This window comes from Typopeltis vanoorti, chromosome 1, assembly GCF_054136105.1.
Source record: "Typopeltis vanoorti isolate ZY-2024b chromosome 1, IOZ_Tvanoo_1.0, whole genome shotgun sequence".
Lineage (NCBI taxonomy): Eukaryota > Metazoa > Arthropoda > Arachnida > Uropygi > Thelyphonidae > Typopeltis > Typopeltis vanoorti.
Genome location: NC_143549.1, coordinates 24920134 through 24933219, shown reverse-complemented (window position 1 = coordinate 24933219; position 13086 = coordinate 24920134). Strand labels below are relative to the sequence as shown.

The following is a 13086-nucleotide window of genomic DNA, read 5'->3' as shown; positions in this document are numbered from 1 at the left end:
TCAGATCCTAGCAACTTTGGAATATTGTTTCCACATTTGGGGTAGCGTACCCTAAGCCTCCCTAAGAATTCTTGGTGATATAAATAAGAGGGAGATCCGATTTAGATGACCATTCTCTCATGGATTCTCTTCAGTAGCTTTCTCATAGGCAGTCTGTTTCTGCGATGTGCCTTTTCCGTTCCTCTATTTTCTTCTAACCACGTAAAAACTAAAGCAGCCACAAGCTAACACCCATATGCTGTCCAACTCTAAGCATAACGAACAAACTTCTCATCATGCTCCTTCATTCCTTCGCGTCTCTAAGGTAACGTACCTAAGGCTGACAATCAGCAAGCTTTGCGATCTCATTGCTTCTCAAGTTCAAGACACAATTGAGGCAAACACCACGAAAAGGTTTGGAAAATCTCAAAGTGGTTGCTTTTGATATCTCCAAGGCTTTTGAATGAGTTTACTACAAAGGTCTGCTAAGGAAACTCCCATCATTCTGTCTGTCCCTGACTTCTGCAATTGGGTAGCCAGCTTTCTTACTGGGTGCCACTTCGAGTGATGGTGGATCGCTCCTTATCTTTATCCATACAATTAATGCTGGGGTTCCACAAGGCTCTGTTCTTTTGCCCACTCTCTTTCTTCTATACATAAATTATCTACACTACACAGTTTTCCTGATGATAGCACATTACACTGCTCCTTTTCGTTTGACATACCTTGCAAAGCACAAATCACCACAACCTGCAGAACTTTAATCTCTACTACCTAGAATTATGATCTTCAAAACATTCATAAACGGACTTGGATAACATAATAAACTTCAATGCTAGTAAAACACAGCAGTTCTTTATCACAAAAAACCTTCTTCCAATGTTAATCTTAACAACACCCAAATCTCTATTCAAATGAGATTTACCCTAATTGAGTTAACTTTAACCTCAAATCTCCATTTCCACAAATATTGCCTCCTCTGTATTCAAAAAAAATTATTATTATTATTATTATTATTATAAAATGCAATTCTAATCAAAGGCACCAAAACACAGATGTTGATAATACACAACCCAAGAATCATACGCCCCGCATCACTATCGATACATTGTCACACATACCGCTGCATTAACAACAAAAATACCTGCCAATGTTCCGAAATCAAACCTATAACACACGCAAAATACCTCGGTCTCTTTATAGATTCCCACCTTAAATGGACAAAACATATAGAATATCTACACACCAAACTCCGGATCATTGCAGCAAAACTCTTCCAAGTTAAAGACATTATTCCACCCAACACAAAAAAAACTTCTATATCACGCGAATCCCAACTCAGATACGGAATAACAGTCTATACAAATACATCAAACAGCCACCTAACAAAATTAGAACATTACACAGGAAAATCGTGTCAACAGTGATCTGGACACCTTACACGCAACAACCAATATCCGACAAGCACATGGCGATACACAGAATTCTGAGCATTAAAATCCTGAAACACTACATGACATTAACAAGGAATTACTTCAACATCATCTATCGAAACAACAGAGATACATATCGTATAACACGACCTACAACAACTCTCTACATCCCCACACCCTTCAACAACTCATACGGTTCTTTTGTGAGATCACATCAGATACCCACGCAACTCAACAACCTACCAAGAAAGTTAAAACACGTAGATAACTACAGAACATTAAAAAACGAACTCTGGAAAATATACCAACAAAGTTAAGAAACCATTAACACTAATATACACATCACAAATCACTAGCATCCAATGCCTACATCCCATACATAAACAGTAGCAACAACACAAATAGTGAAGGCTAAATCCCGCTCTCTTCATAAAAGCTAACCCAAGCTTCGAAGTAGGTGGGATTAACTTGCTCACTCATCTACAAGTAATCTTTATAAGCAAATGCAGAAATTTTTATGTATAATCATTCTTTCTCAAACTTAAAAAAAAAAAATAAAATAAAAATAAAATAAAAAAATAAAAAAGTGTACAAAAAATCCTGTATAATCTTCATTGTTAATATTAGAAGAACATGTGTTGTAAATACATAATATAAAGGCAAAAAAAGTATTATTAAAAATTTTAATTGAAATCCAATGTAGTAATCGCAGCACTTAGTGCTGAACTCTGTAAAATTATAAGATGCAATGTCACACAAGATGATTATTGTATGTATAAATATTTTAGCAATCAAAAAAAAATTATTATTATTATTATTAAGAGAGACTTCCAGGGAATCAGAGACTCATCCAGGGAAGCCACATACTACTCACACCAGCTATCATACTTATTCTTTAATTCATTCACACTGCTTTCACTCACAACATCCAAAGGTAACCCATTCCAATTACGCACCACCCTCTGAGAGAAAAGTATAGCCCTCACACCCTTCTTGGCGGCCTTCATTCTCAGTTTCCAAGGATCCCCTCTGGTTCTTTTCCCATAAATTGAAAAATGCCATCAATTGAAATCTTGTATAACCCTTTCAGAAGCTTGTATGTCTCAATCATATCACTTCTCTTTCTCCTGTTTGCTAGCATCTGTATTCTATAAATTCTCACTCTGTCTTCATAATCAGTATAACACAATCCTGATATCATTTTTAACACTCTCCTTTATACTCTATCACTCTCCAATATATCAGAATCACAACGGAAACCAAGAGACCAGACCTGCGCACAATAGTCCAAGTGAGGTCATGTTAAAAAGCATTGTAAAGAGGCAAACTAACATCCTTATCTTTACAGGTTTCAGCGTTGCAATTATCTTTTGAGTTGTACTTGCAACCTTTGCCACATAGCCCCTAAACTTAAACTTCCTATCTATTAACAGATCCCTGGCTTCATCAGTTTCTTCTAGCCTAATCTCACCAATATCATACGATATTGGATATCTAATCATGCCGAAGTGAATGACTTTACATTTACTCACATTGAACTGACACCCATTTTCCCATGCACATAATTCCAGCGTATTCAAATCATTCTGCAAGTACAGCATATCAGCAGCATTCCTGATTACCCTACCTATCTTTGCATCATTGACAAAGAGCTGAATATCTCTTGTCAAATCCTTCCCAATATCATTAATGTACAGATTGAATAACAGTGGACCAAGCACTGATCCTTGTGGTACACCACTAGTTACCTTAAACCTTGCAGACTCAGATCCCCGGTATACCACTTTTTGGTATTCGTCAGTCATCCATCTTCTTATCCATGTTAATATAATCTAAACCATTTTCTTCAATTTATGCAGCAGTCTGCATTGCTGTATTCTGTCAAAAGCCTTAACAAAATAAAAAAGTACCATGATGTATCCATTTCCCTTGTCTGGTTCAATGGTAACATTGTTATAGAATGTAAGCAAGTTGTTAAAACATGACCTTCCCTTAGTAAACCCATGTTGTTCATTGCAAAGTACAGATTCACTGTCAACCAATTTCTGAATGAGCCCTAACCAATTTTTCCAAAATCTTAACCACCACTCCTGAGATAATAATTGGTCGATAGTTGTATACATCGGTGCAAAGACCGATGTATCTTTGCACCACCCTTGTGCAACGGAATTACCATACAATTTCTCCCATTCCTACGGAATCTTTCCTGTTCTGGGACTCATATTAAACAGCCTGGTCAAAGGAATGGACAGTTCAGCTGAACACTCTTTTAGCACACGTGCTGATATTCCATCAGTCCCTATTGCTGAATTCTTATTCAATTTGTGCAACAGTTCTAAAACCTCGGCCTCACACACCTGCGTTTCTTCATCTAGTGAAGAGGTAACAGTGAGCTCAATGTTGCATTCACCAGCTTGATAGCTTTTAACAAAATGGGCACTCTATAACTAAGATGAAAACCAAACGGCTATTTTTCTGGCGAGGTTGATCAGTTAAGGGGATAAAAAAATCCCTTATTGTTTTTCAGCCAGTAAGCGAAACTATATATAGTTTCGCTTACTGGCTGAAAAACAATAAGGGATTTTTATCCCCTTAACCAAAATGGGCACTCGTTAACTGAACAACCTCTTCTGCATCTGTAACCCTAATCCATCTGGATTTATAAGAGTTATTTTTTCATATTCATTCTTTCTTTTACTTGGAGCATATCGATAGAATTCTTGTGGATTGTCTTTAGCATGCAGAGCCAGTTTCTTTCCGTACTCACACTTTGCTTTCCGTACAACAGTCGTGACTATTCTAGCCTGCTGCTTATAACGTTTATAACGGACGTCATCCATATGCAAATGAACTTTCCACATCGTCTTTTCTTACTCTTTTCGTACTCGTGAATCTCTTGCTTAATAAGATTACACATCCATTTGATTCCTACCCTATTTATTCTTTGAACTCTCAGGACACATTCTGATATCGCATCATTTAAGTATTGTTTAAATGTTTCCCATGCACTGGCGATATTCTTTCCATCCAGTAACCGATCCCATTCCACTGAACTCAGTATGCTCCTCAGTTAATCATAATTTTCTTACTTCATTGTCACCAACCGGGAAGAATAGTTACGTCTATCGCCCTCTGACACAAATCAAATCTAACCCTCTTTGATCTCGAGTTCCTTCATCACATGCTGCTTGAGGAAGTTGTACCGCAACAACTCAATAAATGCATTTTCATTTTTTTCATGAGATTCTACTGCTACCCAATCAATATTTGGATAATTAAAGTCTCCCATTATGATTACGCTTTTCGTGCTCATCATTTCTATTTGGTGATGCATTTCTTCATCACTAGCAACAGATCCACCAGGTCTGTAACAACACCCCACTATGTTAGTGGAGTGTTGTCACAGTTGTCTTGTTAGACTCCACCTCACGCCAGAAGGCTTCAAACTCATTGCCACGTGAAATATTATTAGTAGTACTACAATCGTAGGTCTCAACTCTAACTGTTATCAAGTCATCCGATATCATTAGCAGCACACCCCTTCTCTCTCTCTTATCCTCTCTATTCTTCCTAAAAATACTTTACCCTTGACACTCGAAACCAGTTAGTAGGTCTGATTCTGATAGCCAGGTCTCACTAATACCTACAATCTGAGGTCGCAACAAAGGCAGCAAACTCTGTCGATTTGTTTCTGATACTGCTAGCATTCATGTACAGACATAATAATGTATGTTTGTTCTTTTGTATTGTCTTGTCTGTAGTCTGCCTGACACAAGCAGACTGCAGAAAAAAAATTAGTGAAAAAACAGAAGTTATTTTTATTTTTTTATCGAGACGTTAATTAGTCCAGATAGCTCCTAACCTTATAGAAATCGCAAATCTCGATCATTGAATACTACTCTCACATCTGGGATGGTGCCCCAAGAGCTCCTATAAATACAGGAGTCGATACTGAAAAGGACACTTCGACTGATTAATGGCAGTCCACCACTTTCACACAGAATTCAGTTTTCGCAGCCTGCAACTTCTATAAATACTTCTATGACAGCTAATCATCAGAATTGCCGCCAATAATTCCACCACCCGTGTCAAATTCGTTTAAACGCGTACATAAGTTAACTAACGTCCTCACACAGTTCAACTCCAAATCCACAAAACAAATTTCTCCTCCTCTTCGCTCATCCCTTCTTCCACTGCTACCCTCCGTAACATTCACTGATGGATGGATGGTAGTATGCCAAGTAGTTATTCATGCACAATCCTACCCTTCCCGGGGACTCTGATTTTCATTATTCCTTCATCTTTGCATGTTTAGCACTGGTTTACAATAGTAACCCCTCCTTCCTGCTATCGCCTGAGATATCCACCTGATGCTCATTGTATCATCGCCACTCTTTTCCACACTTTGATAACTTATTGAACATTGCTCCATTGTTTGTTCTGTATTTACTTGCACAGCAAATGCGCACGAAACTATTAATTTACTACATCGTTAACATTAAGGTTAGTCCAAATGACATGAAGTATTACATTTTGGTTCTGTTATTGCGTTTCGTAACACCAGAGCTGTTGAAAATACAACTTTGTCCCTATCTTGAGCGACGTGTCCTTCTTAAATGATTTTTAATGCGAATAATGTTGTCTTACAATTGATAGATTACTATCAGCTACTTTCATATTTTCAGCTATACTCTTAGTAAATACTGTCTGTTATTTGATGCTAAACGAAATAGCATAATCATTTCTCTGGCGTCTGTAATTTTCTTTTTATAACTACTCAGGGTGCACAGAAAAATGTGGGAAAAAAAAACGCTGAAGTATACTGAAGCGACTAATGTTCCCGAGTATCGGTAGTGTGATGAATGCTAAAATATCTCCTGTTATGGTTTGACTTGAATAATAAATTAGCTTTCTGATGTGGAAGTCGCAGTTGAAACGAGGTGCAAAGATTTTCATCGGTAGAACCTCAAACATCGATACCGATCTTTGAGGTTTTTCCTTTCTACACAAACATCATACGTTGCCTTGAATTCTATTAGTGTCAGCACGCTCATAACGCTGTCGAACGTTTCCCGCACTCACCTCCCACCATGAAATGAATTTGTGTCTTCCACCGTTGCTCATAGTAGGAAACATACAGTTTCATCGCCTACTTCCCTTCAAATTCTCCTCCTGCATCTAATTGTTAAGCTCCTCTTTTATACTTAGAATTCTCAAACCTATCTCGCTCTCTTTTGTGTACCTTTAATTTTTATTTTATTTAATTTTTTTTTATGCTCAAAAATATCTGCTTTTGGGGAAACTAGCTTATTGCATTAGTCTTGGTGTTTGTAAAAATCAAGCCATGAGGTAATGTTATGTTAATTAAAAGTAGAAACTTTTGTTTCTATATTTTGTTAAGTTTCTATATTTTGTTTCTACATTTATATACATACGAGTATATAAATATGTATATATATATATATATACACACACCCTATTTCGTCCTTGTTGAAGCTTTTTGTTTTGTTTTGTTTTCGTTGACCTGGATGGCATGCAGTATTATATGTTAGATTATATGTTAGTTTCATTATTGTGTTTCGTGGCATCAAAAGGGTAGATAAACAATTTTCTTTCTTTATCTCATCAACCTGTTATTCTTAATTGATTATTATTTCGAAATATGCTGTTTGAAATTGCAAAACTAAAGACTGTCACTTCTTTGCAGCTAAAATACATAATTATTTAGAGACGTTTGTGTTTCTCGTTCTTTATAAGTACGCAAGTGCACAGAAAAACTGAAAATTGCACACACAGCTTCATAAAAGTAAGGAGACTGATTTCACTGAGTGGCTTGCCCACAGAGAGTGCGAGTAACGATGAATGCTAAAATATTTTCTGGCATGTTTTGACTTGCTTAATTAATTGGATGAATCTAATGGTGGATATCACAATGAAACGGAGAAAGCTATTCATGTCATGAATAGTTTCGTACACTTTAGTATGCAAGGTTTTTACATGATAAACATGTAAACAAAAGTTAGCAGTACTTTGATGTAATGTACTACTCACTTTTGTACAGTTATTAATATTGTACGCTTCGTTTACTCTCCACATGTTTTTGACAAATACCTTTATCGGGAAGGGCTAACTGTATCATCAATAACCTCAAACAACCCAAATTCACTTGCAAAATCAAAATTTAGAAAATGTCTCCACGAATTTGACTTAGTATTTCTATAATTTCATAACTTTTCTTTTTTGCGACATCTACTTTAATTATCAGACTAATTTCTGTTAATGATTGGTCAAATTTTGTTTCTAAGCATAAGTGAGGTGTGTAAAAAAAATTTCCTCTTCCATCCTTCGTATTCCTCCATAATTATGCTAAAGCGAATTAGAAACATAATGAAAAAAAAATTCTGCACACCATTCTAAAGTTCTCTTAAAAGAAATAGTCAGCCCTCGGCATTTGACGAGGCTCCATTCAGAAGATTGCATTATAAGTCAGAAATCACTATTTTGAACCATATGTTAACATTTAATATGTCGTAATACTCGAATGCGTTGGTCAGTTTTGCTACATTTTCACTAATTTAATTTTTGGTTTATAGTTATTTATTTAGCGTATGGTTCACACATGAAACGTTACATTACAATAATCATTTATACATATGAACATAATACTTAATAGACATATGTACTATAATAATACATGATATGGTCATAAAAGAGACACAGAAAAATAGACTACAACTGTATGTCTAGGTTGATTATCTAATCAACTGCATCTGGTGTAGCGTGGATGAAGTCCGACAGGTTTCCATTGTATGCATGGGGCACATTCTAGTGTGATGTGACTAATTGTCTGGCGGGGTGATCCACAGTCGCACCTGCGTGAGGCAATCATGCCCCATTTGTAAAGGTGGTCTGCACATCTGCCATGGTTGGTGCGGATTCGGCTAAGGGCAGACCAAGTTTTCCGAGGTAGGTCAAAACCCGAAGGCATTTGTGTTGGGTCCACTAATTCATGGAATTCCTCTGTTGGAGTGTTACACCAGGACTCTTTCCCCTTCTCCTTCATGTTAAAACTTGTCTCCGCAAGATTTTTCGCTGTTAAGATTGGATGGTACCTTGACTTTAGCCTATTTATTTCTAGGGGTGGGATGTCTTCGTGGATTGGTAGCTCTTGGGTTTCCATGATTTTGCTGTATTCATTTAAAAGAAAGTTGGATCTGCGGAGATGTAGAGGTGGGATGTTGCTTACCACTCTTTATTTTATGTTATCTTTATTATATACCACTACTTTATTTTATCCACAAATAAAGCATATAGTGGTGTTAAGTTGAGCATCATCAAAACACATGGGCGCTGTTCAGCCATACGGGTGAGCAGTATTCAGCTGTAGAGTAAACGAGACCAAGGGCAATGCACCGAAGCGTTGCTGCTGAGGCACCCCAAGTTGTTCCGCATAGATTTTGCAGTAAATTATTTCGTGTTTTTAGCTTGGATGCTGTGTTAATCACATGTAGTTTAAAAGACAGAGTTCCATCCAAAGTGACGCCCGAATATTTCGGGAATCTGTTGTAGCGTTGCAGTTTGTGGTTGAAGTAGACCACAAACTGTCTGAACAAAAACCACTTTGTTAGAGTGGTTATTGTCCAGGTGGCATGAAACTTCTGTTTTTCTAGGATTTGGGCGTAATCTCCATTTGCAGAAGTACTCATCTAGGACTGGAAGGTCATTTGTTAGCATATCTTGTACTGTAGTAAAGTTGGTGAGTCTGATAGCCAGTGCAATGTTATTAGCATAACAAAACTTCTTGGTGGCTGCATTAGCAAATCTGCAATATACAAGTTAAAAAGGAGGGGAGCCAGAATTGACCCTTGTGGTAATCCATTATCCAGTGTTCTTTGTTTACTTTTGTTCTCGTCCATATGCACTTGGAACAGATGGTTGCTTAGCATGTTTTCAATTAATTTAGCTATTATTCAAATTATAACATAAAATTTCTGCTTACAGTAGTGTACTGTAATAAGTAAGGGAGTGTATCGTACGATTTTTTTCTCTTCTTCTTCTGTAAATTTCTGTGTTTCTACCTCTCTGAGGGCTTTCTCAACTTCCAACTGCATCATCTTGTGACCGGTTTCTCGTAAGGCATGTCTTTGTCGAATCTGTAAATGTATGACTATATATATATTCAGTGGTTTTTCCAAACACCATTTATACACTCACTACTGCCACCTTATTCCACGCTTTTCCTCCGCAAAATATATTCCTTCTAACCATCTGTGACAGTTTTCTCATTCTCAGTATCAGCAATAGCTGAGCAAAACTATTTCTTAAATAACAATGGCTTGTAGACAGAAATAGCATCCTGGTCCATGTTGCAGAATTGAGGTGGTGCGAAGATGTTAATAGGATGGCTGTACGAGTGGTCGTAAATCGCACACATCATAAGTCAAGGATTAGCTGTACAACACTCACCATCACACGTTCCCTTGAATTTCGTGTTAGCACGCTCGCAACACTCTCTGTGAAGTCATTCCTCGTCCATCTTCCTCCATGCAACTTATACAGCACTAGCAGATATCAATGTATATATTGCATTAATATCTGCCAGTTTTTGCAGTTCGTTTTTGTGATCGAAAATGGATTCTAGTGAGAAAATCAACCGATCAAATCTGAATTTTGCAATCAGTTGGCCTTCGCTGTTTCTCCGAGGGAAATTCTGTCACCTCCGCTTGAAAGGACTAGAAAAGGACGCTCGATTTCTTTCTTTTTAAAGCAAGAGGTTTCTCCAATACTTAACCTGAAAGATATGAGAATGGAAATAACAAATTCTCATCTAGACAAGCCAAAGTGTCTCTTCCACTTCTTTGTAAATAAACAACCATAATTTTTAAAGAAAATTCTAAACATTTTGTATATTAGTTATCTGTATGTAAATTCACATACCATACGACCAGGAAATTGAAACTACTTCGAAGAAAATCAGAAAGAGAAGCGAGATTCCACTTGCTGCATAGTAGTCGAAGAGTTGGAAGACGTACATTCCTCCCTGAAAAATGAAAACATTGTGAATGGTAATCCAAATTATTTGGAAGCTCACAAATGTGTTGTGAGCGTCAAAATTAATTAATATCTTTCTTTTATCATTTCTATAATAACGTGTTTTTTGATTTTATATTGTTACAAGAACAACTGTATCATTTTGGAAGATCCACACACACACACACAGGGGAATCAAAATATATTGTGTGATCAAGGGGTATCCAAGGCATAATCAGCTAGATCTGACTGCCCGTACTTATGGTAGCAGATGTAATTTTTATGTTTTTCTAGGCGAATGTTAGCAGATCTCCCACTATAATATGATAAGATGCTAGAACAAGTAACTTTATAAACACCTGAAACAGAGAAAAAAGATAGAGGATCCATGGGAGAGAGCCGATGAGGGCGGCCAGCTTCAAATAAGGTTTGAATGCAGTGTAGAGATGTTTTTAGCGTTCTTGCTGTTTTTTCTGAGGTGCCACCGATATAAGGAACAATGATAGCATTACTATAGTCTACGTGCAGACAGGATGTGAGGAGGTGGGAAGAATAATTAATTCTTAATCTTTTTAGCATTGTAACCAAGAATATTTGGCGAATAAAGAAGAGTTCAGCTGTAAGTTCAGCCTGCGTAGAACAGAGTTGAAACTCTGCTGGCAGGTTTTGATAAAAACACATTGTTGGATGGGATGGGAAAATTTGTGTATATACGAGTGTCTACAAGGTATCGTATCTACTTGTGTTGGTAGGCTTTCTGTAAAATGAGGAAGAAATATTGCCATTGGGTAGATGTGTGATTAGAGTATCTAAAAAGAAGGCTTTTGTTTTCTTTTTCCTCTAGTCAACTGGATTTTGGGATGCTGTCTGTTGAGATGGTGGAGGAAGAAGTCTAATGTATCTGAGCCAAATAGAAGTGTCATGAGCATGTTTTTCAAAATTATTATTATTACGTGACATCTCCAAGGAGTCCAAAGACTAATCGAGGGACGGCACCTGCTCTACAATTCTCCGTTGCCACCATTCAATCCACCAACTGCAACAAACCGAATCTATACCAAAGCCATTTACTGCCCACCACCACTAGTATTTTCACAGACAATCACAAACATCCATGCCCACATTGGGATTCGAACCCGCAGCCTTTGAGCTGGAGAGTGGATACGATAATCACTCAACCAACCAGGCCCATCTCCAAAAATGCTCCATATAACAAATAGTTGGGAGGGGTGGGTGGGTGCTAATAATGATATAACAGTAAGCTTTGGTGTCACCTCTCTTTTTACCAATATTCCTCATTCTAAAACTTTAAATTTACTAAAAATGTTTTTTCCCTGATATCATTGATCTTTTTAATTTTACTATTTTTTACCTTTTTTTTTTACCATTCATTCTCACTACTTCACTTGGAAATGTGCCATTTATAAACAAATTGAGAATATTCAAAATTATTGTTTCTTGTGTTTATTATTTGAGAATGTAATAAAATATATATAAATAATATTTATAATAAAATATAAATAGATAAAATTCTAATAGATAATAAATAAAAGATAGATAAAATATAAAATAGATATTTTCATTGATTTGGTTTTTATTTTATTTTTTACTGTATTTATTTATTTATTTCTGTACTTTGTCGAGACCAATTGGAGAAGATCAGTTCTTAAATATATTACGGTAACCGAATGTTCTTTACACCTATCAAAGCTTATTGTACAAAATAACAATCACGTCGCGAAGTGATCTGGTAATTTATTTTTCCCTTATTATCATTAAATTAAAAATTTTATGATGATAAGGGAAAAATAATTAAATTAAATTATTTTTCCCTTATCATGGTTATTTTAAATTATGATAAGGTCCATATTTTAGACCTTTATGCTGAATTGAAGTCCATTTCAGCATAAGGGTCTAAAATATGCGCATTCAGTTCAGTTCTGCTGCTGTATATACAGAAATTTAGCAAGCTGTGAATCACAAAGTTACCTGCGTGACAAAACAAAGTCCCATAATATAAGAAACGATACAGACGATTGCGATGAAAATTTCCTTGTGAGGGCGCAACAGTCGTGGCCATTCGTCAACGACTGCTGTTATGAATCCTTCCATCGTGCAAAACTAGAAGTAAATAATAACACAAATATATAAATTGAAATGGTTACAATTTTGGAATTTGGTACAAAAAAGGTGAATCTTATTACACTTTTCGATAAATAAGTCATTTTAAGTTTTGGTTTATTTTATTATTTTTTTCCTGTATTACCAAAAATAATGCAGTGCGCTCACTTACCTGACTATCCAACCCTAACATAAGGATCATAAGGAAAAATAACACAGCCCATAGAGGAGAAATTGGAAGTTTTAATACAGCTGATGGATACGCCAAAAATGCTAATCCAGGCCCTGAAAATAAATTGAAATTCATTAGTAGTTTTTCTAAAATGCATTCAAAATTTGCTGTTAATTTAATATAACTCATCAGCACTTGTTGGTTCAGTCCATTTTCTTAAAAATTTGTTTTTTTTTCCCCTAGAAGTCTCTCTAGGTGAGAAGCAAGCTCTGGAAAAATTTTAGGGGAGGATAAAAAAAAGTAGTATCGGGACTGTGGAATCTGACTGTGAAGACACGTTGAACGAATGTA

The 13086-nt window shown here is 36.3% G+C and overlaps 1 protein-coding gene across 1 annotated transcript in view; it reads right to left on the bottom strand.

The window, feature by feature from the left end:
- Gat (sodium- and chloride-dependent GABA transporter) overlaps positions 1-13086 on the bottom strand; it is a 159959-nt gene that overhangs the window by 17321 nt on the left and 129552 nt on the right. The window contains exons 8-10 of the mRNA XM_090396893.1: positions 12736-12848; positions 12432-12563; positions 10350-10452 (exon numbers count right to left, since the gene is read on the bottom strand). Of these exons, the coding sequence (XP_090253019.1) occupies positions 10350-10452; positions 12432-12563; positions 12736-12848 (348 nt within the window). The remainder of the gene's footprint in view (positions 1-10349; positions 10453-12431; positions 12564-12735; positions 12849-13086) is intronic.